Raw genomic sequence first — 23,676 nt, 5'->3', positions numbered from 1 at the left:
TTCATTTTGAGGAAGCTTACACTTTTGTTCATAAAATTATATTGGGTAACTATTTAAATGGTTATCTGAGCCTTTACTACGTAATGACCAAAGAAATGTAGATAAATCGAGATAAATGAGGCATTTGCACACTGCCTTCAACTCCAGTCCCCGCACAAAAACAAGCTTAGCTCATGGATGGACGGTGCCAACTACTACAATATAAAGAATTAAAGGCCTTATTTATAAGAGTACATATAGGGTCATTACACAGACTTGCACATCTCCACAACAAAAATTAATCAGTAGGCAAAGCACATGCCCGGCTACGCACCACAGCCTAGAGCACAAAAACGCTCCATTAAAACGATAAGTTTTTCAATGAGGGATTTAGCAAAAGCTTCTTTTTTCATCCACTTCGTTCACCCATAAACGAACGCTGTCAGCCATCGCCATTGAAATCGGTCTCCTTTAATTTTGAAGCCAATAAATTTTGTAATCCGCCAACTGAATTTATATCGGCCATTTAATGTCAATAAAAGAGAAGACGCCAGCTCGCGCTTTTTGCCGGGCCCGCCAAATGTCACCGAGCTCATTTTACATACAAAGGTGATGTGTCAATGATTATAGTTAGGTAAGTTGGGACCGAGTTGCGAGGTCCGTGCATTCCATTACAAGAATAACCGAAGAATTTATTAAACAGGTAACACACTACACTGTGCCTACCTCTACCTACCCCCAAAAATTAAACGGGTCTAAATACCTCTTCATTTTTTAATATTGTAGCTGCCTATATTACGTTGGTATTTACTTTACGTAAGAACTATTTTATTCAACGATGAACGTGTCTCTATGTAATATTGAAATCCAATTTTCACTAAGAAACATATCAGCTCAGCAATCACATCACCGAGACTGAACGTCAATATTTGCACATTAATACAAAGCGTATTGTAATTACATCCCGATCACACACCTACCTACATATTATAGGCAGGTACTACGTAAGCACATATCGCCATCTCGTTTAATTATGTCTAAGTACTTAATACGCAGATGTCTAGTCATATAAGACATCATTCAGGTTCCATTAAACCGTCGATGGTAGATTGAGACCTCGGTTGCGCATGACAGTATACTTGTTCAAGTCTAATCGCTTGACGAGAGAGTCATGTCGACACGCACGCAAATTGCTCCGCTTGTTTACGACACTGTACCTACCTAACTCAATTTGCGTATTGTAGTGAACAACACTACCTACTTAATCGCTCCGGTAGAGGGTGGAGAAGCACTGAACGTGCTTTGTCTTGTTGCATAATACGGGATTGGAGTAATCAGTGGCAAATCGGAATCGAACGCCGATCCAATATGCACCTGATTATGACGTGAAAAACGTTTTTGTTAACTCCAACAATGCTGCTGTTTGCAGCTGCAGTTTGTGTTGAGCATTTAGATGCGATTTTTTACAAAATAATGGAAGAGACGTTGAAAGTATCTTGAGAATAATCATCTTTTTTGAATGGAAACGCCAAATGGCATTTCCATTGAGCAAATGGTAGAGCCGTGCCGCTTTGTCGTCAGCCATTCGCTCCGGATTGAAAGGGCTGGATTCGATATCGTATGGAGCAGCTAACTGCCGATCGTAGCGACGAATGAATACCTACACCCGATACAAAGAACTGATCGGAATATTGAAGCTTACTCGAGTAGCGAGTCAATAGTATCGCTACAAAATACGAAATTCTCATTTAGATCTTGCGTAACAGCTTTGAAAAAGCTCTCTAAGACTATTATGTTTGCTTGAAGATAACATCTAGTAGATTCTATTAAGACCTTAAAATTGTAAACAGACCTTCTTGATAGAATTACATTTTGAAATGGTCGATATCTTTTTCAAGTTACCAAAGCTTGTCAAATTAGACATTTTCACTACAAAGCCAATATTAGAACCAATGGTATAAAAATTGCGGAGTGATTATTTTTTATTTTATTTTTTTACCATCTTTTCTACAACATGTTGGTTAAGTCGCGTATAAAGTGCGATGGGTGTTTCAAGCCAGTAGCGCGGCGCCTTGCTCTGTTCCAAGCAAAGGATGAATATGAATGTTACGCAGAAAGTTATGTCAAATGTTTTTGGGGACTTTGCGATCTTCACAAAAGCAAAGAGAGTATTGTTCCCACACCAGGCATTAAAGGTGAGCCTAGAATTGTTTAGGCAGGTGTGCCAACTAGCTTCGGTGTGACCCAAAAACTTTTAGGATAAATCTGTAAGAGAGGACCTCTAAGGGATAGTAACTTCACTAGAACTACGCGTATCTACTTTCGTTACGGCTTTTTTTGTAATCCTTTAGTCACATTGCGTAAAACATCAGCATAATCCTGGGTTTGATTCCCGGTCAAGTACTAGTTAATACCATTACGTTTTCCAGTTATTATTTTATATTATTTACACTATCTGTTGCAATCTAGCAAAAGAATACATCAATTTAAATAATTTAAGATTTTTAAGAATCATAATATAATCTACATAGGTACCAATTATTTGTTACAGTTGTAACAGACCAACCAAGAGCACAGGAGCTGCCATACAAAAATCAAATGATAATGCACGACTTAGCCATAAAATCTTGAAGAGTGATCAAATTATACAAAAAAACAACAACAACAATGTAAAAACTGTATATCTTTTGTTTACATCATAATAAAAATTATTGCGTCAGACCAGTATGGTCTGGTTTTCATTTAGTACTTGTCGTACATTCATATTTATTCTTGATTCTTTGATGTAGTTCCTAAATCTATGCCACTTATTGTCAATATTTTCTTTCATACTTAACATGATATCTTCTGATTGCGAAATATACTTAAAATTAATATTTTTACTATCTGGCATAATGATTTCTGTATCTAATACATCCCATGGTGAATCTGTGGCAGGTAAAATTTTTGGTACAGCATGATAGCAGTGACGAGCCTCTTCAGACATTACCACTACATCTCCACTGTTAATAAGGAGTGCTGAAGGTTCTACTGACTTGTCTCTGCCTCCTATTAAAAATATTGCTGACTGGCCAAAGCTGAAACAATAAAGTTATATTGAGCTAAGTTTAAATAGCATATTTTAGGCATACAATATGTTACGGCTAGGGCCTTTCATGTCTAGCTCTTTAGGCTGTAGCTTTAACATATACATATTTAGTATTTAAATTGGCATTCTTTTCTAACTCAAAAAAGATATGCAGTGCTGTATGTATACTATGGTTCTTTGTAGCCTATAGTTATTTATTGAAAAAGTTCACATAAAAAAGAAAATACTTTTAATACCTGAAGGAAAACAATGGAGCTTTCAAATTGACTTCTGAATGATCAGTGTGGGCAGACAACGTGGAGTTCATGTGGTAATAATTTACAATGGCCGCCTCAGCCGTGAAGTCTGAATAACCCAGATATTTTGCCAGCACATCTGATAATTCTGCCAAATCCTCAGGAAACTTAGACTTGTTACTCTCAGTGTAAACCTGGAAGGAATATGATGATCATTGTTTTTGATTTAGCAGAATAATAAAGCAAATTATCTCCTGCGCCTGATCTCTTTCCAGTTGTGTCGGATTGCCGTCCCATCGGGCTATGAGTGTGAAGGAATAGTGACTGCACTTGTGTCTGCGCAAATGCTTGTGCACTATAATATGTCCTGCGCAGTTGGCTGATCTCCTGATATGAGATAGCCGCCGTGGCCGGAATCGGCCGTGGACGCTATTATTCATTAAAGCAAATTAATTATATTAATTTTTTTCTAAGTAAGAGTCATAAAAACCAATTATAACAATATTAACATTTTACTTTTGTATCCCAGTTGTGGTGATAACCTAATGTTGTCCATCGAAGTTTCTTTTGTAATTGTTTTTCACACTCGCCATTCCTAAAACATTCTCTCCACCAATCTTCCAAAGTAATTTCTATATCAATGTTCAGTTTGTTAGGTTTCTTGGGGTATTCTTCTAAACATTTTCTTATCCAATATCTTTGACCTAAGGCCGTAAACGGATTTCTGATAAATAGTAAACCTGGATGCTTTTTCAAAGTAAACACTTGCCATTCTCTTAAGTTCTTTAACCCCAACAGTTCAGCTCTTGGATCTTCAATAACAGTATTAGCAGTAATATTTATCACCTGGAATTTAATATGAAAAGTAATAATACCTAGTCTGTGAATCATTAACTAATTGCAAAACTTGCTAAAAGATTAATGGTACCTGATGATCTGAACTCTTTTCCACCGTAATGACATCTTGCAGAGACGGTTTAGGCTTATTGGACTTAAAGTATTTAAATGTCTTCATAAACCTATCTTCTGTGATAGGTAAAGATGTATGTTCTTGCATTTTTTCCTAAAATCACAGCAACAACCACATCACATGTTTGTTGTTTTGATTTTTGCCTTTTTTGACAAATTGACATTGACTGACAGTTGCATCACGTCAGACCTTAAAATCCGGAGAACTCTCCGAAATCTTTAAAGTATTTAGAAAAATGATGGAAGATTCTGTTCCCCTCGCCTCGGTGCAATTACAATGCAAATCTTTGATAGTCTTGAGCAAATCTTTGAAGTCAAGTAAGTTTGGGATAAGACATTTTTTTGAACATCAACACCATCGCGATCGCCCACATCTTGGCCTTGGCTGACAATGATGACATTGACATTTCGAAATTGTCAAAGAACAAAACATTGGGTTCCAGTTGAGCTGATTATTTATTTTAAAATAAAATATTTAAAGAAGTACAGTACTAAAATAAATAAAACATGAGTGATACAACTTCTGAACAACCAATAGACACTATCAAGGTAGTAAATACCCTTTTTTAAACTACTTTTTGGTTATTTCACTTACGTGTTGGAGGTCCTGGCTACCTACAAGCGTTCAAATCTTATTTATAACATACTTTATACGTGCCAAGGAAATAAAATATATTATTCTTGTTCTGTTCCAGAACGCTGAAGATGGTAAAGCTAAGCTGAGGAAATGGCTAAACATGAACTTCAGAATAGAGATGACTGATGGTAGGGTTCTAATTGGAGTCTTCTTATGCACAGATAGAGATGCCAATGTTATATTAGGTAAGATAATTACGATAAAATTATACCCTATATGTTTCAACGTCGTTGAATTTAAATTGATGGACAAAGCACAAAAAAAAATGACACAATTTTATTGAGAAGAGAGCAAAATCATAGCTACTAGAAATATAAACAATTTGCATGTTTTCTTATGTTCCAGGAGCTTGTTCCGAATACCTCAAAAGTAGTGATGGTGAAACAGAAGAACCAAGAGTACTTGGCCTTGTTATGGTTCCCGGGCGTCACATAGTCTCCATTCAGTTAGACGACACTACACCACCACAAATGTACTGTTATGATGAGTGATTTCTCACCACCCTCCTTGGTTTTGTTATCAAATACCCCTTTCTGTTAATAAGTCTCATTAGTTTGACATTGTACATGATATTTATACTGAATACTGATACTAATTAAGTTAGAAATAAAACAATTTGTTTTAGTAAGATAGGCAATGATTTATTTATGTATTACACAGTGTTTAAGTTTTCAATCATTTGTCTAAGTACATCTGGTTCAAAGTAAATATTTTTGGAATTATTTGCAAAAGGATTGTATTCATCAATGACTTGGCTTGATTGTACATTTAATATTTCTGATAGTTCTTCTAATAATTTCTTAACTAATATTTCAGACCCAAACATTTTACTCAAAAATTGGCTATTTAAAATATTTCTTAAACAAATATATGGTTGCACAACTACTTCATCTTTACTTAATCTATGATAAAAGTGTACACTTAAGTTTCTTACATCCTCATCTTCATCTTGCAAGAGCATTATTGCACATTTGGTTGAAGTAACTTTAGTTGAATCGGGTAACTCATAAAATTCATTTGCAACTTCATTGTTAGCTGTTGCTGCTATACATCTCATATCAACATCAGAATTATCAAAGTTACTTAACTTCTGAATAATTTTCATCAAAATCAACTTATTATCATTGGAGATACTAGAAATGTTCCTTGCCAATAATGGAATAATGTATCTTAATATGTATATTGATTCTTTTTCACATATATTTTTCAGGAGCTCCTCTGCATCTAAGTAACCAGATAAATCAGTTTGCAGTGATATTTCATACAGTATGTTCCAAGTAATACAGCTACAAAATTTATTTTCAAAAGATAGCAAAACTTCAACCATCTTCAATAGAACTTCCTTTTCTGCATGGTTGGTTTTAATTCTCAGGAATATAAATTCAATGTACTTTTCATAATGACTTTGTTTTAAAATAATTTTCAACAGTGCTAATATTTCATCCCATGAACACACGTTTATAAACTTTTTTAGTCTTGCTTCAGCCCACAGATTTACACCTGGCGAGTGCAGATTATCATTCAGCTCAAATATAGTTTTCTCAATACCTTCAAAATTAAAATTGTTTACAAAAATATCTTCATATAGTCTTTTGCTAAGATATGAGTGGTTTCTGTTACAAAATATTTCTTTGTACTTGTTTCTCAATCTTTCAAAGTGCTCTTCATATGCCTTATTTGGTGAATAATATTTATGGCAAAGGTTGATCAAAATTAGACTGCCATGTAAATAATTTTCAGACAAACAAGTATGGTTCAGTAATACATTATGTATGTCCTCAAAAGCATGAATGTTAAATATACATTTGGCTGTCAATCTTCTGACTGTATGTAGAGGGCTGTTGAGGAGCAGAAACAAGTTTTTCAATAATTCATCATCACTAGCTTTCTTGTCTGCTATATCATAAGAAAAGCTGTATCTCTTTGCACTGTTTGCCACTAAATTTAAAATAGGTACTAAGTTTGAGTGAGATTGCACTGTATCAGGCCCATGGTTTAATTTCAACTGTAGCATGATGTATTTCCATAGCTTTGGTGAATGTGTTCGCAGCTCATCACAAGCCACTGTTGCTGTTGTTTGTTCATCACTGCCTGAAGCTTTCTTCTCACCTATTTGTTTTGGAATTAAGGCCCCATACAACTGCAGAGCTGCATTTCTGGAAATAAGACATCATGGTAAGTTAATTTATTTTACTTTAAAAAAAAACATATAAAAGCTGTATATTTTACCTGATTTGCCAATGTGGACTAGTAAGGTTAGCAAAAGCAAGTTCAGCTAATTTAGCAAAATAAAACATCATGTCTGAAGCCAAACTGCTGTCTGTTACAATTCTCGTCATAAAATGAATATAGATAGCTTTTGGCAAGTCTATCTGGTTCTCATCATTTTTCTTTGGAGTGTCCCTTGTGGCGTTACAGACTTCTAATAGGGTGTTTATGAAGTAATGGAATAACGGCTGAAACAAAAAGGAAATAGGTACTGTAGAATGTTGCAATACTTCTTAAAAAAACATGCCCGGCAGATAGTTATAATAGCCGTTAACACAATCGAAGCTATCTGCTATAACAAGGATTCAAAGTAAATAACTTACTTTTCCCTTCTTCATATCACTCGAAACAATTCTGTGTACCATAATAGAAAGGCCAGCACCCCTTCTCGTAATAGACGCCATCTTATTCGTCTCGGATATCAAATCATTGAGTTTACATTTCAGTAACTTGTTGGGTACTTCAGAAGCTTCATTTTCTTCAGGTAAAGACGTCAAATATTGAATGGCTTTTCCTGTTTTAAATCAGAATTAAATATTTTCATGTCACCAAAAAAAATATATAAATCGAGATGTTGAAAGTTGAAATATTATTTACCAAGAGAAGCTCCTGCTGCTTCAATGGCTCCTTTGTGCCGAGAAGTCTCCAAAACGTGAGTTATTATGTTCAAACATTTCTCACACACACTGGCATCATTCTCGTTCAGTTGCACCAAAATAGATGCCAAGTCTGATGAAGCCTATAATCAAAAAATTGGTTTATACAAAAGCCACACACCAAATAATCAAAATACGATATATTTTTAAAATATTACCTTCACATTCAACCAAAGAGAGTTCAATACAATCTGGTGGTAACCAGATATTTTGGTGTGATCAGTATCATCACCAAGGCTAACACCAGAGTTGCCTATAATGTTTTCTACCATCTCATTCATTTTTGAAAAATCTGAACTTGTTGAACTTTCCTCCTCCCATGCAAATTGATTGGATATACTTCCCATAACATTCACAAATTCCAGCATATTACTATGAATGTTGATTTTATAGGAATGTATAATGCAAGTCTCTATTACAACAAGCAGAATATTCATAAAAGAGTGTAATTGTTTTCCTGTTTCAATGGATTTCATGATGTTTGTTTTTGCATTGTGTTCAGAAATTAATTGATTATATGCAAAATAAAAAATGTCCTCCACATTCTTGTACTCTGCTATCGAATGTTTATCTCTTATTATTAAATAAGTTATTAATTTAAACATGCTCTGGCCACAACTTATTACATAAAAGAACTTGCTCTTCATGCTACTTAGAGCGCCATCTACCAAGTGTTGCATAATATTCGGTTTTCTTAATTCTTCAGAGAAGTGGTTTTGCAGAAGCCTTATCGCATTTTCTCTGACATCATCCGTAGGCGATCTCAGTAAGCTTACGAGCTTCAAAACAAATTCATCAGCAGATAGAAGCCAACATCCTTTTTTCTTTACATACTCAATCAAAGTTATGTTTGCCTGTCTAGTTTGACCTTTTTTCTTGTTTGGTATTTCACTAAAACAACTTATAATAGCATTGCATAGTTTCACACATGTAATATTCCTTTGGTAGTTACCATTCAATTTCAATGAGTCAACAATGAAATTCTGCATTTTTTTACAAAATTCCAACAAGTCTTCTGTATTATCTTCTTGAACCATTACATTTAAAAATACGGAATGCAATTGCGTTAAGAAATTGTTAAGACTGTTTAGCATGCTCAACCTCAATACAGTGCAGTCTGAATTCACATTTTCATATAAAAAGTCCAATATTAAATCATACTCTAGCTGACTTGGGACTAACTTCTTTTGCGAGACGCAGACAATATCAAATGCTAACATTCTCATGTAGTAATTACAGTGTCCTATTCCAATTAAGGTAGTCTTTTCTATATGTCCAAAATCTTCAGAGGAACTCCAATCTTTTTCAAGAAGACTAAGTTTATTAGCTTGTTTCATTACACACAACTGACTGCACAGATTTTGCTCTGTAGCAATATGTTCTTTCAATTCATTGATTAATATTTGAGGAACTGTAGGAAACTTCTTCATAGTTATTAGACACCAGAAGTTATGAAAGTTCTCAATTGCTTTGCTGCTCGAACCATTCAACATTTTAATAACTGGGTCTAGAAATAATTTACACCATTCAGTGTCAAAGTTGGTTTGTTTGAGCAATGCGTAGTACATATCGGCACCAGCAGAAACTAAACCTGGCTTGTGTAGACTGTATATTAGGCCATCAACCCAAAGATAATCATGTGCCAATGAGAACAGGTTTTTATTTTTGTGTTCAATAATTTCTGAAAGCATTAAATACTTTGCTTTGTTCCAGTAGAAGCCATTGACTTCCTTAAGCAGAGTATCATACAGTTCATCATCTAGTACTGATAACAGAATCTGAAATATGCTCCTGTTCAAGTCTCTAATACCAGTTACTGGATTCTCCCAGTTATGATTGACAAAGTTGAGCAATTTTATTTGCTTTTCTCTATTGAAGATGCAGTCTTGAAAAACTGTGCCTTGAACCTTTTTATATAATTTCATAGTTTTGAAAGATATGAATGTATACTGAGAGTACTCATAACCCATTAAGAGTAACAATTCATAAATTGAGTTTAGGACAGATGTAATTTGGGGAACATTGTTATAAGATTTTTGTGTAAGGAACGTTGATTGATATATTCCATACATCATTGACACCACATTACAAGTTTTAGGGGACTTTTCAGCATTATCTTTTTTGATGATTAATTCCTTGTCAATCATTTGAAGGAGTTGTGTTAAATAAATATCTTGTTTGTTTGTACGTGGTAATACTGTGAAAAAGCATGTGGCACAAAGTAACTGGTCATCAAATATTTTAAATCCAGTTTGTAAATGAGTCCATAATATTTCTGACACTTTATCCCAGAAGTCTTGGGTGATATTGACATTTTGTTTGGACAACTTTAACACCTCCTGAAAATAAATTAAACACTATATTATTATTTGCCGACAGATTTTATGTATTACACCCTTATTGTAAAACAGCAGTATTTAATCTAATGGGACAATTTTATACTAATAAGATTGTTTACCTGTACAGAAGTTATCTTTAATTCACTTGTAGCAACACTAATCTCTGCTAGAACTTTATCATATCTTTCCATTATGTATTTCAGAACTGTAAAAAAATATTTAAGGTATTACATAATTGTAAAGGAAACAAAAACATTCCAAATAAAATAATCATAACTTTACCTACTTAGGTGGTGTTCAATAAAATTCTTCAAAGAAAAAGAACCAAAATAAAAGACATAACAATTCAATAAACATAATTTACTACATAATCTATATTTACAATAACATTCAAAGGATAACAACACTATGAATCTTTAATGGGTTCATATCCCTCTTTCTGTATTTTCTCTTTATAAACGTTAAAGTCTCTCTTTCTATCAAAGTGCGAGACCCACTGCGTAGGGCAGGACTTTTCGAACACTTTCCTTAGTTCCAAACATGCTTTAGGTTTCTCTGAATTGTCTTTAACATTTTCCTTATCTAGGCATTCCCAGTAACGATCTCTGGAGTCCCAGCAAGTTTTCCGCTGCTGTCTATCGGGAAACGACATTTTTCACCGTTTTTGAACACCTATAATGTAAATTTATTTATTTTAATTCGTGCCGATACTTGAAATCAATATTTTTGTAATGTTGTAATGAATTCAAGGAAACTCACGCAAGAACACTCCAGAAATGATTACTCGAAATAATATATTTAATAATGATTATTTACCACAATTTTTATCTGATGATTATTAAATTATTTCAGTTTCGCTTTTTAACAATCAGCCCACCATAACCTAAAATTCGCTTGATATTTGACACTGACAGTAAAGTCACGTTGACAGATGAAACCAGAATTTACATTCCTTTTCACGCGTTATAGTATTAATTTTCATCATCATCATCATCATCATCTCAGCCATAGGACGTCCACTGCTGAACATAGGCCTCCCCCTTTGATCTCCACAGATACCTGTTGGAAGCGACCTGCATCCAGCGTCTTCCGGCGACCTTTGGAAGTATTAATTTTAGCTCATTAAAAATTTTATTTATATTTACGACACCTGCCATTAGCCCACTTTAGACTGGACTAGTCAATAATTCAATTCATGGTATATATTCCATCAGTTTCCGTAATTGAGGAGACTTCGCTGGGAAAACGTCCGTTATCTGAATCCGTTTGAAATCTTCGCCAAAAGCTCTATGGTGTACACAGGACCTTAGGTATTTCTCAAGAAATACTTTTATAATCTATTTTTAAGCCAGGCTCTACCTGGGATTTAAAAGAAAGAAATAAAACGACTAATTTCAGCGAAATCAATTTATTTCTTCAATTAATTTTTGTATGTTATCCAATTTATTTATTGTAAAGAAATGGAAATGTGAAGTGGTGCATTTAGAGCGCAAATTTTCTATTAATTGCTTGATTAATTCGGTACAAGGCTTATCCATCTTCTCGTTATCATTGACAGCTTCCAGCAAATCATCAGATACTTTTATTCTGCACATTCTTATAAAACCTTCTAGCTGTTTAAGCGTTTCGAATGGAAAAACTCCAGGAATAATAGGGGCATCGATGCCCATCCTTGTGAAACGATCCTTAAATGATTTGAATGCTTCTACATCGAAGAATGCTTGTGTCAAAATGAAATCTGCTCCGATCGCGATCTTATCTTTAATTTCTAATAGTTTTTCTTCAGGACAACCGGGAAAGCCAGCAATACCAATACAAAAATATTGACCAGTTTTCTGCCTTATAAATTTTATCATTTCAGAAGTGCTTTTGAAGTCTGAATTGTCAGGTTCGTATCCCTCTGAAAGAACAAAAGATAGGAGTTAGTTATTATTAAATATTACTTACTTGAGTTTTTACAGGTTCCAGCCCAGTTTCACTTCAGTGTGGTAGTCTGGACAACCGTACTCAATAAAAATCCAATACTAACATCCACTATCGACCTTACCAGTTTTACGATCATTAAAAGTCGCCTTTCGAAATTCGAAGTAGGTACTTACTTACCTACCTAGGTTCTTAAAACTCTACTCAGGTTCGTGAAAATGGTTTATAAAACCTAGATAAAAATTAATGTATGAAGAACTTACCTCCTAAAACAACGAATAAATTGCAGATATTTTTTTCTTGAAACAATGTTAGAACTTGTGTCAAATAATCAGATTTCATCTTATCACAGGACAAGTGCATTAGAACTTGTTTTTGTTTACTTCTCAAAAGGCTGGCGGTTTTGATAGGATCTATGTCCAAGTCTTTGCATTGGTGAGATTTTGCATGCCAAGTCACCGAATAAAATAGGGGATCCACCTTTAAGTTGTCAATATCTTCTTCGGATACATCAGGGGTAACCTCAAACGAGTAGCTGAAGTTCCCTTTATTCTTGATCAGTTCTGTAACCTTGATTGCTTCCATTCTAGAATCACCGAAAGAAATAGTTTGTACCTACGTAAATAATAAAATATTGAACTAATGACAACAACTGTGGACTAAAATGACACTTGAGTATATTTTTCTTCCCAGTCGACGACTGGCCAGTTATCAGCAAGGTCCTGTTTTGATTATTAACCTCTTTGGTGTATCTGGTGGGTCACGAATTGTTTAAAAATAACTTAAAAACAAAATAACTCAAGCACCACACGAACACCACAAAGAACGGAAACGAATGGAAAGTGTCTGCGCTGGGTGCGTCTACGTCGAATGCGATAAGATGTGGGGAAGTAATATAAATAATAATTCTAGTTGTCGATACGTGACATGATAACAGTTGCACCAATTAGTATAGATTTATTGATTATAAATATACTTACCTACCTAAATGAATTTGGAACAAGGCACCTCCTCGCACAAGAACTGAATACAGTTACTGCCTGCCAAGATTAAATTAAATACATAGAGTTGGTGTTGGTGTCCAATATAATATTAAGACTTAAGACTATTTATTTCATTATATTTTTCAAGGAATCGGTCGCTTTCAAAATAACTAGTCAATTTGTTTTTGATAGAAAAGAAAGGATAATCCTGGGTAAATAAAACACAGCACTATTAATTAGGTATTGTATTATGACTGCTCTATACATTGATTAACAATCAGCCATTTATTTTATCACAACCCAAAAGGTACAATCAACAAAAAAAAACTGTAAATAGGTAACGTCACTACAAAAGTTCAAATGAAGCCGTTAAGCCGTAACATGTCGTGTAATACTCATACAATAAACATATTGCTGTCTCCTACGTCTTCTACATTCTCCATTATATAAAATTGTCTACTTATCTAATGACCTAAGATTAATTTATTAATTGCGAATAACATGAAGTCTGCTCGATAATGTCAGAATATAATACAAGTGGCAATATTCTAATTGTGTAAAAGCCTCCAAACACCTATTCTACTATCCTCTACATTAGTAATGACTTATTGAAAACTAGTTCCAATGTAATAATAAGATAATTCTTACGTATGTAAGTTATTGTTACGGTTCGGTAAAGCTTCATAATGATCAGTGTGGCGCTGATCATAAATGGTAATTTTGATGGCGATTCGATTATTTTTATCTACTTAGTAGATAATAAATGGACAATGATACCTAACAACAATTAAATGCGTCGATAAAATGCTTCGCTACAATGCACGTGTATTTGGGACATCGAGACTATTCTGTTTATAGCCACAATTATTTGGACACGTATCGTGACTTTTAAAAACTACAATACGTATTATCTTATGATTTCATATGAAACATTGCAGATTTTTTTAATGTCAATTTCGGTGAAACAGTGAACTCCTGTTGTAACTACGCTAGTTATAATCGTGCTGTGACGTTAACTAACAAACTGTGATATGTCCTAACTTTAACCGTCACAAACACATGCCACTGATATCAATCAATCTGTAATGCAATGTGATCCTAAAATAAAACCGTCTTGTGTTTCAAAATAACAAAAAATCTTCGACTTTCGGATGGTATCGTGTGACAATACATTGTTCTGAATTGACACTGAATTCAGTCTTGTATTCGAAGTTAATTAGAGGTAGTTTATTTACAAGGAATATTGTTATCTAATACAAGATCGACATTTGGAAAATTATACAGTCAAATAAATTAAAAATATCAATAATTTCCTACGTTAAGAGCTGGTTATCAGGTCTTCAACACTTGTAACACTTGTACAACGGTTTGGTACCCTAAAATGGTGTCCCAATCATTTGCTAAAATTGCTCATAGTTTGCTATACTGAACCTTTATTGTGGCGCCATAAATATACCTACCTACAATTGGCTATTAGATAAATCGTCTAGCAATAAAGATAGGAAACCTACATCATATCAGTGTATTAGGTACCTATATCATCAGTTTTTTTCTAGAATTAGAAACAAAACTGTTGACAGTTTGTTTAAGTTTTCTACGACATACACAACTAGGTAATAACTACTAAGATTAAGAAGTCATGAAGTCAGAAAATTACCCGCTAATTTCGGACATGGTCCTTTCTCCATAGTAAAGATTGTATCATTAGTTAGGACAAAAGGTGGATACCTCAGGTGACTTTTTGTGTTATAATGTAGCCCTGGCTATGTCTCCTTGATTTGCAAGGATTGCGTCTAATGAGCCCCTTAGCAGAAGTGTGTTAGCCGGCCCACACAGATTCGTATCTAATAATTTGCCTTCGTAATAACCGCAAGTCAGATATGCATAATGTGGACACGGCTCACGTTTAGGGCCGGCGCCCATAGCGGCACAGGACAGCGACGGATTCTTCGACATTCGTCTTCATCCATTAGAAAACCGAATTGTCCATCTTACACACGGCAACAAACGGGCAAAATAGGACCAACAGCCAAATAGGCAAAGATTTCCTATAATAATTATATTATTTGAATATGGTGGCCTGCAGCAGTCTACCTAGGGCAGTATATCACTTTATCATTAGGGAATAATGCCACAGCATCCCGAAGACTGGCTTGCTACCATCCCCCGGGATGCAGATTTTCATTATGTTAATTTATATGTTTTTGTTCGTCACTTACAAATACCGTGCCGTCAATGGGTGCCGGCTTCCAGAATATGTTTAAATTCGAATGCATTAAATAGGTTCACCTAGGAGATATAAAAGTAAATTCATTTGAAAAATAGAGTGCAGGTTGATACCTACATGCATTTTTAATTTTATTGTCCAAGCAATCATAACGAGAAGTCAAGAAGAGTATCATAATTCATAAGGGATTTTCAAAGTTGCTTAGAAAATTAAAACGCATCCACGCCACGTAACAACTTAACCTATGGATATTGTCGCGTTATTTATCACTAAATTAATTTAATATTCATTGGAATTGTATCCAATTTAATGGCTAACATAGTGCATGTATACTAACAGTAATAAATGTTTGTGTGTACTACAACGATCGCGTTATATTACACTAAATAATGGTAGTGTTGTCAAGCGTATCGGATATCAGGGGCCCGATTCTCCTAAGTTAATAATGTCAAAATCGAATAGAAAACGAATCGCAATATGATCGCAATAGCAGTTTTAACCATATCGGGCATTCTGCTACTAATAAAAGACCAATCGTATTCGATTGACATTTGATTGGTGTGCGATTGGTCTGCTATTTTGGTGATTTTGGTCTTTACGGTAGTTTGCTGTACAATCATTTTGCAATCGTAAATCATTTGCAGACAAAACGATTCATTATTGAATGACAGAAAAGGATAAAAACGTTTATTTCAAAGAAAAAATAGCGGAATGCCACATACGCTTCAATCGTAATCGAGTCGGGATTGGATCTCAGTCGAATCGAGTCGAACGTGAATCGTATGGCGCTTAAGTAAAATTAGTAGAATCGGGCCCCAGTTGTATTGTGTCGTCGATAAGGACAAACCCAGGGTTTTGTCGGTATGAGTATTTGCTAGTCTCAACGGTACGCCGCGACCGATTACCTATTTATAGCTATTGGAAAATCCTTTGACTAATTAAGGAATAAAAAGTACCAAAGTTTTATTTCCTGGTTATTGCGAATTATCAAACGTCTTCACCAGTGCAATTTTCTCAAATCGACGACACAACACGACCATCGTTATAATATTAACAACGTTTACAATTTCCTAAAGTCACAACTAAATGGACTCCATTTGTTCGGTGAGCTCCAAAATGGGGCTCTCGCTGAGAGGTAGCATGGCTGTCGGCGGCAAGCTGTGGCCTTGCCAGTTGGACTGGAAATAAACATTACCAATTATAAATTAAGAGTTTAAACAAATAATAGGAAATTGCATATTATGCCGACTTTCCAACCAAAATTCATCGTGCACAAACGTTCTGAAAAGGAAATACTTTTTTATTCAAGTTTGTGCACGATGAATTTTCGCAATTAATATGAGCGAAACTTCCTAGAGCGAGTAAACCACGTCACATTGCCGCATACGGATGGAATCTCGCCTTTTTAAAAGAAGAGTCAGTTTTAAAGGAAAACCGGAAGACTTGAAAAAAAGGTTTCATATCTTTCAATTACTCACCTTTTAGATCTGGGTTTTGGTAATACCTACAACCTTTCGTTTTGGATGTTTTCGTCATTATGAATGTATCGATGCTAACCAGCGATCTTTCAATGGCGTAGCCACCTTTAATTCGCTTGTCGAGTTGGGACTTGGGCCCTTTTATACGAGAATGTAATTGTATTTAAAGCGAGCGATAAAGATACGGTAGATTTTGACCCACTAGCTTTTTGGTACGACACAAAAAGTAAATGTATTTCAAACAAGCGGAAATAAATAAAATGCATCTAATGCAAACGTGCACAGCAAATGTGTCGACTACTAAAAAGCTACTAGCCAAAAATAATAAGGTGTCAAAATAAAACTATTATTATACATTTACAATAACTTGTATTTAAATAAAACTTGCCTCTAAGTAAAGCTATCACATCTTACATAAATTATTTCATAATTAGCAAATAATAACAAAAACTATACAGACTTTCACAAAGAAAAAGTACAGACTCATACGTTTTACTTACAATATCTATAATAAATAGATACTTACATCTAATAAACAGTAATGTACCATGGAGAAAATAACGAACATAATGTAGGAACATTCTCACGTGATGTAGCACAAGTGGGCAAAATGCAAAACATCAGCTTCTAAATTAATACAATACTTGGCAAGTAAAAACGTAAAATGGAATAGCTAGGTATAGTACATACTTATACAATACACTATAGTGATGATATATTTGCTTTACTCGTAAGTAATGAACAACAGGAATGAATACTTTGTAACAAGGTCTTGTATATTTTTAATAAGTAGGTACCTTAATCGGACATTAAGTGCATCTATTATATCGATACAATGCTTATTATGCTAAGAATACATGACTATTTTATTGGTGTTTATCATATTTTTAATAAAAAGGTACTATCGGCAGTTTGGATTATATGTATTGCAGTGAACCACAGATCTACTGTGTAATATATAATTTTAAAGCACTAGTTATTGTCATGCACTCTAAATATACGCAATATATCTGTGAAATTACAAATTTCTACTGACTTACATTCTCACAGTACGATGCTTTACAAATATAAATCATAATGAGACCATTCTTTCATGTAACGTAAACACAGACATGGAAACCGAAGGTTTCATACCCAGAGATCAGAGTCGACGTCGTGTTTACGCTATGCACACTACAAAATCTACAGCACTACTCTTTACGTGGAGTACTACTAATTGATCTGTTGGAATACCTGGAAGCAGGGCTGCGGCTGGAACAGCGAGGCGTTCCACTGCGCCGGCCACAGCGCCGCGTCCGCGCCCGCCGCCGCCTCGCCCTCGCCCTCGCGCGCCTCGCGCCGCCCCGCCAGCTCCGAGATCTGGCACGCGCTCTGCAGGCTCGACGGCAAGTTCGACCAATTCTCGTTACCCAATCTTTCCTTATTCATGATGCTGATCTCCATCGATCCTTGATATGCGAACTTCGGCTCCTCTTGGCTTTCATCGGACTTGTGTTTCGGTGTTCTGTTCGGCCCTTCCACTAAAGCTTGGAAGGCGAGCAAATCTCGATTCTCCGTTTCCGTTAATGGCAAGGGCGGTAGGATTTGTTGTTGCTGTGCTATCTTGTAACTTTGCTGCCGTAGCATTTGTCGTCTGCTGAGGCCCACTTGCAGAGTGTGAATGCCCATCTCGTGAGAGGGGATGTTAGGTGGAGTCATTTGTTTCTGTAATAGCTGTCGCTTTTGTTGGAACAGTCTGTGTTGCATAAGCTGCTGTTGCAAAGGAGGTTTGACTTGTGAGGTAGCGTGTTGCAACTCTACTTGGTCCTGTAATTGTGCTACCATTTTGGGGCTGGCTGGCATAGGTGGCGATGTGCTCGAATAGTTAAAGGTTTCGGGAAGGCTGATACGCTTAGGAGTCGGTGCTTTTGTCTCTAAGTAGTGTGGACTGAAACTTGCTGCGAACTGATTATGTTGTATTTGTCTCTGTGTCATCTCTTCTGCCGGTATCGTTGACTGGTACTGAGTTTTCAACTTTTGGGCCTCTTTTTGCACAAGGTGTAGTTCCAAAACCCCTTTAGCCTTACAGTTTTCATTCAACCGCTGGCTATTAAAAGCAAGACTATTCTTTTGTGATTCATTGGACTGAGCAGCTTGTTGTGCTACAAGGCCGTCACTTGCCCGACGACCTTCCCGAAAGTCAACCGGACTCCGCGTGATTGCTCGAGGACAATTCTTATTATTGACTGATTGGTAGTTCAATGGATTGTGTCTCGCAATGAATCCCACGCCCGGAGTTTTATTGTTGTAAGACGATATGTAAACGCATGGGTGCATCGGGCTAGTGTTCACGAGGGAATTATTGTCGTAGGCCAATTTTTCTTCATTAGACGTACAGCTTGGCAGGCTACTAGCTAACTCACTGGAACAGTCTGACAATTGGTAATCCAAGCTCTCAAACGTTGAAAAATTACTTTGTGACGAATCGCAACTCAGGTTTTGACTTAGACTTTTGTTGTTAAAAAATGTGACTACTCCGCTGCTAGAGCTTGAGCTTGCGTACGAGCTCAGTCTGTTTTGAACGCTTGATGCGTTCGCGACGTCCTCCATATCTGTCTCGCAGCCTTCGTCGGTCGATGAAGAATACTGTTGTTGAAATTTTGTCGTCTCTGTCGTATTGCCGCTACCTTGAAGATTTTGGGAATAAGTTTGTCCCGTTGTATATCGATTAAGAGAAAATTTGCTGTCTGGTCTGTATAGTCCGGTCGGAAATAAATCACCGGTGCCTGCAGTAGACATAGAAAAATTGCCATCAGCTGTGCTCGATATCGGAGGCAGAACGGAATTTTGTAAATATGCATAGGCAGGAAGATGATGATTCATGTAATCTTTAAATGGAGGAGTACTAGTTTGAAGACGATTGAGGTCTTGTTGTTGCGCTTGTGACACAAGCCTTGTGGATTCCAGAGGCTTTGGTTGTTCTAACACGCTGCTGAGTTTGGATTCACCAAGCTGTGAAGGGATGGGGCTTGTGCTTAGGTTCACAGTTCCCTTTAAAGGTAGAGGTGACTGTTGTAAGGTATTCATAAGTTTAGCTGCTTCGGAACACATAGTGAATGTAGTTGAATTAGGTAACTTCATAGTATCAACATTGAAATTAGTGGCTGAAGCCGAATTTTGTAGAAAACTCGCTATGGCGTTATGATCAGTCGCTGAAGAACTTCTTCCACCATCAATAGCACACTTTGAATCAAAACTAGACGAAGTAAGCAGTCTAGTACCGTCGATAGTACCTTTGCTAGTTTCAGGCCCTACAGTAGTCGACTGCTGCAATAGCCGTCGGCAGTCTTCGCTCGATTGTTTTAGTATGTTTTGTTGTTGTTCGTAGGTTGAGGTGAGGAGCCTATGTGTGGGTATAGTAGGCTCGTTAACTTTAGCACCTAGCCTTTGGTTTGATTGAGTCACATCAATATTTCTCATGGATAGTAGTCTAGTTGATTCTGATTCATGACTTCTGGAGATAGCATCAAGGTTACTGACGAGAAAGCTCCGGTGCGTATCCGAGGGGTCGGAGTTTCGCTGGAGCAGTCTTTGTTCAGTCATGTTGACGGCCGCGAGAGACAATAGTCGCTGCGTTTCGGCAGACGATGAGTCCGCCGGTGCAGCGGATATTGTCGGTGTGGCTCTATTGTAATCCCTTGATTGAGAATCCCCAGCATGAAGTAATCTGCAATCAAAAAACATTAAAATATAGATTGTCTACCTCGCTTTTTTCCTCGTTCAGTCAACTAAAGCATAATTCATTTTGGAATGGTTCTTAACTTCGTTAATAGTCTTTGTGATCAAAATATTATCCATATCCTACCTAGTGTGATGTTCTCGTCTGGCATCATGAGCTTCTTTGGCTAATGCTTGGTCCGCCACTGAGGATGGTCGGCGTGATGGCCTAGTACGAGCTTCCACGGTTGACACACTGGCCCCGCTTGCAGCTCGGGCCCTTAGCCTCTCTAGTAGAAGCAGATATATGGCCGCATGGTGGTCATAGCTATTCGACCTGAGGCTCTGAAAATTGAAAGACAAGAAATATAATACACAACTTCCTATTCAAAAACAATTATTTTGAATACAAACAGTCCGGTGTTTTTTCTCTAAAATGACCTCATCTCATAGTGAAGTGACGGGCCGAAGCGACGGGTTAAACCCAACATAAACACGTGACTTGATGAAACCGTTAAAAACTAACTATCATGTTTCTTACGAAAGGTCATTTCACACTATTATACTTGTTGTAAGTTTTTTTTTGTGAATTGTTATATTTACAGACATTGGTATAATCAACGGTAAAAGTCGATTTAAAAAGTGGTCCAGGTTATATATCTATCGCCTCTTCTCTTGTTATATGATTCTGCTGTTGTTCAAGATGTTGTTGGCTAAAAAAAATAATTTACCTACCTCTTTGGTTTTAATGGGGTCTATTCCTAGGCTCTGCATGAGCCTCAGCACTTGGTCATTGGGCTCGTTATGCGCGGGTGCATGCGCGGGGCTCCGGGCTGGGTCTGCCGATACCACAGGCACAGCATAGGGCTCCGCTGCCATCCACCTGTGCTTCTTGATCTGCTCTATCGTGTACCTCTTCATCGGCTCCAAAACAAGCATCTTGCGAATCAATGACTCGCAATCTGAAAAGAGGATTGGAATGTGTTCAATACTTTTTAAGTTTCTTGATTTGTCTTATTAAAAGTGTGAAAGTGTCTGGGACACTCAATTATTCTATTTAAGATGTCGATAGTCATCTTAATCGAATCATCATATAAAAATGGTTTATGATGCAATAATGAAGTAATAACTCTTCTTTACGGCATTTTTTGTAAACTTAGTACGTATTGACGTTGGTAGATTATTCATAATCATAACCTTTGACGTTAGCTATGTCTGGGCATTGTTTAATATTGCGTAGGTACGTCCATTAGTGCAATGTGTTTCTCATAAAACAATTGACGTGCGCTACAACTATACACACATTTTGTAGATATACTCGTAGAACAGTGACGTAGCACATAATCAGTTCAGTTCGCGTTAAGAGGTAACAAAACGTTTAGAGTGTTTGGCTCTTTGTCAATTACGTGCTGCAGAGTTCAAGTTTTTATCAGCAACGGTCATTAACCTGAATAACACCAATCAGAACACGGTGAGACGTAATGCGACGCAAGATAATAAGCTACGATTAAGATATCTTATAGGGATTTAGTAAACAGGTTTCTTTTTGTTTGATTTTCGGCTATAAACATAATTACTTCACAAGTCATTACGTATTTAAGTGTTTTGTATTTGCTTAGATTTAAAACCGACGAGCCTTTTAACGTTCCTTTGCAATAAGTACACAGCACACGGAAAAATTAATTGGTTTTCTATTGAAGTCACTGGTGTACAAACTTTTCAGACCTCATTACCAATAATCGACTTTCTTCTACCCGACTGAATTACGCTCGCTTAGAACTTTCATTAGTTAGCTTACAGACGTCAGATCAAAGTCCTAAAGTTAATCCTCAGTGACGTCACAGCTGAAGTAGGTGAGCACGGCAAGGTGCTCGCAAAACGCCGAAAGGTCACAGGCCGGGTGACTTGGTAACGTGTATGACGTCATAGTCCCCCGTAGCCGAGCAAATTCGGTCGTTGCGCCAAATGACGGTCACATCCGTTGCAAAATGTACGGAGCGAACGAACCTCTAACACCTATTTAGTATGTAACCTCTTTGGGAAGGTACCGAGGTAATTTTCAGTGTAACAGAAGACGAGATAACAATATTATGTGCTTTATCCTTTTACTAACTCGTCTTCATAAATAGCTGTCAGCCAGCTCTTTTGTAAATATCTTTTCGCTTTCACCTTGTGACATTGGAGCCTAAAGTACAATGGACGAGCTTAGGATAAAAATAAACCTCTAGACTTTGACCCCTGCGTTTTTTAGAGAAACGTTCTTTAAATGCTGTGTCAATGTGTTATTGGGTATGTAGGACTATTCTAAAGTCTATAAAATAATGGTATTTTCTAAGAAAAATTATGGAAAGGATCCTTTACGATTTGCATATTGTACAACGTAGATTGCACAAATGAAGGCATCGACATAAGAAACTCTTACGTGTTGGGGAATATTGTTATCCATGACCTTTCCTTTGTGATAATTTCATTGAAAGGTCCCATATATGGTGATTTAGCTTTTATATAAAATCTACGTAGCTCCATCGCTAATTCAGTTACAAAGGCTACGTTTGCGTCACACGGAGTAACGACATCAACTCTGGTTTCAAAGTACATAAGCCGGATCAAAGTGAGCCGATGAATGCGCCCACAATACAATAATAATTATATTAAGGCCTAGAGTGGGTGTCCACGATTCCACGTTTTTTGTGAGAGCCTACAAGATGAAAAGACATGACAGGCAATCATTAAAAAGCTCAGTCTAAAGTTTAAGTGTTATACTTCAATCGTCGCGCTTGCTGGGGTTTCCCCGGTAATTATTATGCGGTAATACCTACCTATTAATTTTGAATAATATGGATTATCCGCTTTTGTGGCTATACGAGACATATCCGGCATGGTTCTGCCTTATATAATGGGTAGATATGTTTAGTCGATATATATTTGTCAATATAAAAATACCCATGGGGGAAAATAAATTGAAGAAATCGGTAGGAGTTTTCGCCTAAATCCTAATAGACCAAAGATAAAATTGTATCATGAACTCCGTCAACTGACAGGCCTACAGAACCGACGTGAACCTTATCCAATTCTTATGATAAAGCTGGATGTTTGCCCGGTTGAATAAAAAATCTGAATGAAAAATATATCTAGATTATAGGCAAGATAATCTATTTAGAAAATTATCGTCCTTTCCAAAACATTGGGGTCATGCG

At 36.3% G+C, this 23,676-nt stretch overlaps 6 protein-coding genes across 9 annotated transcripts in view; 1 reads left to right on the top strand and 5 right to left on the bottom strand.

Annotated features, from left to right (window-relative positions):
* Positions 1-2,649: 2,649 nt before the first annotated feature.
* On the bottom strand, positions 2,650-4,530 carry LOC124636194 (nucleic acid dioxygenase ALKBH1). Its single transcript, XM_047172137.1, has 4 exons — positions 4,232-4,530; positions 3,820-4,149; positions 3,304-3,497; positions 2,650-3,056 (listed from the first exon to the last, which is right to left on the bottom strand). The coding sequence occupies exons 1-4, from the start codon at positions 4,358-4,360 to the stop codon at positions 2,696-2,698; spliced, it is 1,014 nt and encodes a 337-aa protein (XP_047028093.1). The 5' UTR covers positions 4,361-4,530; the 3' UTR covers positions 2,650-2,695.
* A 129-nt stretch (positions 4,531-4,659) lies between these two features.
* Positions 4,660-5,794, top strand: LOC124636196 (N-alpha-acetyltransferase 38-B, NatC auxiliary subunit). Its single transcript, XM_047172140.1, has 3 exons — positions 4,660-4,821; positions 4,968-5,094; positions 5,255-5,794. The coding sequence occupies exons 1-3, from the start codon at positions 4,780-4,782 to the stop codon at positions 5,398-5,400; spliced, it is 315 nt and encodes a 104-aa protein (XP_047028096.1). The 5' UTR covers positions 4,660-4,779; the 3' UTR covers positions 5,401-5,794.
* LOC124636193 lies at positions 5,529-10,478 on the bottom strand. Its single transcript, XM_047172136.1, has 6 exons — positions 10,292-10,478; positions 7,992-10,172; positions 7,775-7,916; positions 7,501-7,691; positions 7,139-7,365; positions 5,529-7,065 (listed from the first exon to the last, which is right to left on the bottom strand). Exons 1-6 carry the CDS (start codon positions 10,361-10,363, stop codon positions 5,562-5,564), a joined length of 4,317 nt encoding a protein of 1,438 aa, XP_047028092.1. The 5' UTR covers positions 10,364-10,478; the 3' UTR covers positions 5,529-5,561.
* A 39-nt stretch (positions 10,479-10,517) lies between these two features.
* Positions 10,518-11,123, bottom strand: LOC124636197 (cytochrome c oxidase assembly factor 6 homolog). Its single transcript, XM_047172141.1, has 2 exons — positions 10,989-11,123; positions 10,518-10,844 (listed from the first exon to the last, which is right to left on the bottom strand). The coding sequence occupies exon 2, from the start codon at positions 10,822-10,824 to the stop codon at positions 10,579-10,581; it is 246 nt and encodes an 81-aa protein (XP_047028097.1). The 5' UTR covers positions 10,825-10,844; positions 10,989-11,123; the 3' UTR covers positions 10,518-10,578.
* Positions 11,124-11,564: 441 nt separating this feature from the next.
* On the bottom strand, positions 11,565-12,968 carry LOC124636195 (5,10-methylenetetrahydrofolate reductase-like). 2 transcript variants are annotated; one of them, XM_047172139.1, is made up of 3 exons: positions 12,835-12,954; positions 12,359-12,681; positions 11,565-12,072 (listed from the first exon to the last, which is right to left on the bottom strand). In XM_047172139.1, the coding sequence occupies exons 2-3, from the start codon at positions 12,678-12,680 to the stop codon at positions 11,576-11,578; spliced, it is 819 nt and encodes a 272-aa protein (XP_047028095.1). In that variant the 5' UTR covers position 12,681; positions 12,835-12,954; the 3' UTR covers positions 11,565-11,575. The 2 variants fall into 2 exon arrangements, with proteins under 2 accessions (XP_047028095.1, XP_047028094.1); XM_047172138.1 differs by having other exon boundaries at positions 12,359-12,968.
* Positions 12,969-17,132: 4,164 nt separating this feature from the next.
* The window catches only part of LOC124636142 (serine/threonine-protein kinase SIK2-like), a 36,029-nt gene continuing 29,485 nt past the window's right edge, over positions 17,133-23,676 (bottom strand). For all 3 annotated transcript variants that reach the window (XM_047172074.1, XM_047172075.1, XM_047172076.1), the window contains 3 exons: positions 21,215-21,441; positions 20,628-20,824; positions 17,133-20,489 (listed from right to left, as the gene is read on the bottom strand). In XM_047172074.1, coding sequence (XP_047028030.1) covers positions 17,996-20,489; positions 20,628-20,824; positions 21,215-21,441 — 2,918 coding nt within the window. In that variant the 3' untranslated portion in view covers positions 17,133-17,995. The remainder of the gene's footprint in view (positions 20,490-20,627; positions 20,825-21,214; positions 21,442-23,676) is intronic.

This window comes from Helicoverpa zea, chromosome 14, assembly GCF_022581195.2.
Source record: "Helicoverpa zea isolate HzStark_Cry1AcR chromosome 14, ilHelZeax1.1, whole genome shotgun sequence".
Taxonomy (NCBI): Eukaryota; Metazoa; Arthropoda; class Insecta; order Lepidoptera; family Noctuidae; genus Helicoverpa; species Helicoverpa zea.
Note: the sequence above shows the minus strand (reverse complement) of the source record. Positions and strands in the feature narration are given on the sequence as shown.

Excerpts from the sequence above, each read along its gene's own strand:
- LOC124636193 (XM_047172136.1), bottom strand. The coding sequence starts at position 10,363 with ATGGAAAGATATGATAAAGTTCTAGCAGAGATTAGTGTTGCTACAAGT. Across the intron at positions 10,173-10,291 it reads TAAAGATAACTTCTGTACAG|GAGGTGTTAAAGTTGTCCAA; the intron begins GTAAACAATCTT and ends ATTTATTTTCAG. Across the intron at positions 7,917-7,991 it reads CTCTTTGGTTGAATGTGAAG|GCTTCATCAGACTTGGCATC; the intron begins GTAATATTTTAA and ends TTTTGATTATAG.
- LOC124636197 (XM_047172141.1), bottom strand. The coding sequence starts at position 10,824 with ATGTCGTTTCCCGATAGACAGCAGCGGAAAACTTGCTGGGACTCCAGA.
- LOC124636194 (XM_047172137.1), bottom strand. The coding sequence starts at position 4,360 with ATGCAAGAACATACATCTTTACCTATCACAGAAGATAGGTTTATGAAG. Across the intron at positions 3,498-3,819 it reads ACCACAACTGGGATACAAAA|GTTTACACTGAGAGTAACAA; the intron begins GTAAAATGTTAA and ends TATTCCTTCCAG. Across the intron at positions 3,057-3,303 it reads GCTCCATTGTTTTCCTTCAG|CTTTGGCCAGTCAGCAATAT; the intron begins GTATTAAAAGTA and ends TTATTGTTTCAG.
- LOC124636196 (XM_047172140.1), top strand. The coding sequence starts at position 4,780 with ATGAGTGATACAACTTCTGAACAACCAATAGACACTATCAAG. Across the intron at positions 4,822-4,967 it reads AACCAATAGACACTATCAAG|AACGCTGAAGATGGTAAAGC; the intron begins GTAGTAAATACC and ends GTTCTGTTCCAG. Across the intron at positions 5,095-5,254 it reads AGATGCCAATGTTATATTAG|GAGCTTGTTCCGAATACCTC; the intron begins GTAAGATAATTA and ends CTTATGTTCCAG.
- LOC124636195 (XM_047172138.1), bottom strand. The coding sequence starts at position 12,680 with ATGGAAGCAATCAAGGTTACAGAACTGATCAAGAATAAAGGGAACTTC. Across the intron at positions 12,073-12,358 it reads TTTATTCGTTGTTTTAGGAG|AGGGATACGAACCTGACAAT; the intron begins GTAAGTTCTTCA and ends TTGTTCTTTCAG.